Genomic DNA, 3,248 nt, shown 5'->3' with positions numbered 1-3,248 from the left:
TTATATGATTCTTGCGTTAAACGGGTTAATTTTTAGAAAAACATTCTTTGAAGAGCATGTTTTTTACTTCGGAAATAAAAAATGAACGTTATGTGAGAATAATCTTAATATATGATATATATATATATATATATATCTCGTATTATTTACCTTGTTTCTACCTTATTTTCGTGCGCGGTTAGTATTGCATCAGTCTGCGAGTCATTGAAATTGCGACGTTATGCTATGACTCGGCAATTCTGCGAATTAAATTTCGCGAAGTCGATTTGTATAATGAAAAGCGAAAATAGAAATCCTCTAGATAAAGAAAAATATCCGAACGTTCAGTGAACCGATTCCGATATCCATCGAAACTGTTTTGTTACTCTGAATATTTATTATTAAAGGAGTAATGCATCGTGCTTAGATATCTTTTGACAAGGACATTTTTTAATAATCAACTTATATTTAGGGAATGCATCATTTTCCGTCATCAATGTCATATTTATTTAGAGAAGGAATATTGTTGGGAATAAATGTGAGCATCATTTTTGAAAGCTGAACTCAAATAGGAAATTATAATTGTTTCGGTTTCTGATAAATGGGGACAGATGTATGTATAGGGTGCTGTAAAAGTAATCGCCTTACTTCCATTATTAATCTATTATTAATCCACTAAAATTGAGATAAAAATGCAAATTCTAAACAGCAATTCAAACTTAATTTTTGTCATTAAATTATCAGAAATATTGATAATCGCTTTAAATGCGCAAATGTTTGCTCTCTCAATTTTCTGTTGAACATTACACATTCAATATTCATGAAACAATTTGTTAGTATTTTTCGATTACGTACTTGTGGTCTATGAAATCTTAAATCGACGAATTGATCTTTAAATTATGTACACAGTTTAAACTCTCGATTTCCGGATCGTCGACGAAATTCGCCAACTGAATTATTAATAATTAAATTGTTATTTCTGGTATATATACGTTAATTAGGTTAGTCTCGTGATATATGCGTTTAAAATATACTTATTATTCTTTCATAGCCTATTAAAAATATGATTCCTTAAAATGAGATGATTTATTTTGCAGCGTTCTGTACATAATATATAATACTAGAATTACAGAGAACCTGAAAGAATGATGCAGAATATTAAGATTCTCGAACATTCTGCATGATTCTACGTGGTTCTTTGTAATTCTTCTTCTTTTTTACTTATTGACTCTTTGGTTCTAAAGAAAATGATAGGACAATACGGCTCCGTAAGATCATATAAGATCCGTAATTCTGTTCGACGCAGACCTCGCGTATCGACTTTGGCAACAATAGCAACAAAGAACATTCTAGAATCTAGAGTTTAGAGTGTTCTTTATTGCCATTGTTGCCAAGTCAATACGCGAGATCTGCGTCAGTCCGCATATCGACCAGTGACGTACGCAATCAGTGAACCAATCAGCGGCATCATCGATGCTCTTCGACCAATCGGATACGAGCATGCGTCATTCTCAGTCATACGTGATTTCGTGGTATAAAAGCAAGGCTCGCGACGCTGGCTGCTTCAATAGTCATTGTGAATTTGAGTAGAGAGGAGTTTATTTCACGACAGTTGTCAAGTCGTCTTGCGTGAAAATTACACGTAGTGAGAAGCTTTCAAACAAAAGGTATGTTCATTATACTTATCGATATATTAATTTTTGGTTTTGAAATTTTTGCCCTTGGTCGAAAAGTCAATTTATTCATGCAAACGAGGCATGAATAGTAATGATGATAATCATAGAATTTGTCCGATAGCCATCGAAACACTATGTTTAATAAGAAATGTCGAAGATTTGCATGAGTCATTTCCAAATGTGTGTTCTATATGCGCACATTATCGATCGTTATTTCGAGCCTATTGGCTCTGTTGCTAGGCGGAATAGATTATTTTGATTGGCGTTTTTTTATTGAATCGGTACATTTCGAAATCTAATCGAAAAGTCGTTTTGTATCTGCATCAGCATGAGAGGCATGTAGGAAATGAGCAAAAAGCTAGAATTAAAGTATCTGTCATTACGTTTTCTCGGAGTAACATGGCGTCATACGCTTGGTAATGAGCAATGACGAGCAACTAAAACCAACCAAAATGGCAGTCCTTGATTTTACTGCGTCATGTAAGCAGCTTTGATCTGCAAACAGTCAGCTTTCTCAGTTTCATAATTAAAATAACTTTATTCATAAAGGTAAATGCGATTTATTTTTTTTTTAAATCTGTCTACATTTATACTTGTAACTTATCGGTGTTCTTCGAAGTGTTCTCATTTTGTAAATAATTAGAATCGATTTATTTAGATATTATGTATATAAATATAAATATATACATATATATATGATTATAATATAATATATGTATATATGATTATATATACATATATTAGGTGTAGTAAAAAGAAATCCATAATTTTTCCATTCAATTTCATGCAAAAATAATGGATTCTTTTTACTACACCTAATATATGATTAAAAGATAACCGTCCATATAACGTGAAATTTTATTGTAGAGCACCATGCAGATTTTCGTGAAGACATTGACCGGGAAGACCATAACTCTTGAAGTTGAGGCTTCTGACACCATCGAGAACGTAAAAGCAAAGATCCAGGATAAAGAAGGCATCCCACCTGATCAGCAGCGTTTGATCTTTGCTGGAAAGCAGCTGGAAGATGGACGTACTTTGTCTGATTACAATATTCAAAAGGAATCCACTCTCCATTTGGTCCTCAGATTGCGTGGTGGAATGCAGATCTTTGTCAAAACCCTGACAGGAAAGACCATTACATTGGAAGTTGAGGCATCAGACACGATCGAAAATGTCAAGGCCAAAATTCAAGACAAAGAAGGAATCCCCCCAGATCAGCAGAGATTGATCTTTGCTGGAAAACAACTTGAAGACGGCCGTACGCTTTCTGATTATAACATTCAGAAAGAATCCACATTGCATCTAGTCCTCCGTCTACGTGGTGGAATGCAGATTTTTGTCAAAACCCTGACAGGAAAGACCATCACGTTGGAAATTGAGGCGTCAGACACTATCGAGAATGTCAAGGCCAAAATTCAATACAAAGAAGGAATCCCCCCGGATCAGCAGAGATTGATCTTCGCCGGAAAACAACTTGAAGATGGTCGCACACTTTCTGACTATAATATTCAGAAGGAATCTACCTTGCATTTGGTTCTCCGTTTACGTGGTGGTATGCAGATTTTTGTCAAGACATTGACAGGAAAGACC

General features: G+C 34.5%; 1 protein-coding gene across 1 annotated transcript in view; it reads left to right on the top strand.

Moving 5' to 3' along the window:
• Positions 1-2,528: 2,528 nt before the first annotated feature.
• The window catches only part of LOC105625731 (polyubiquitin), a 3,577-nt gene continuing 2,857 nt past the window's right edge, over positions 2,529-3,248 (top strand). The window contains exon 1 of the mRNA XM_012207054.1: positions 2,529-3,210. Within this exon, the coding sequence (XP_012062444.1) occupies positions 2,529-3,210 (682 nt within the window). The remainder of the gene's footprint in view (positions 3,211-3,248) is intronic.

This window comes from Atta cephalotes (assembly GCF_000143395.1).
Source record: "Atta cephalotes unplaced genomic scaffold scaffold00003, whole genome shotgun sequence".
Lineage (NCBI taxonomy): Eukaryota > Metazoa > Arthropoda > Insecta > Hymenoptera > Formicidae > Atta > Atta cephalotes.
The sequence above is the reverse complement of the archived record's forward strand: the minus strand, read 5'-3'. Positions and strand labels throughout refer to the sequence as shown.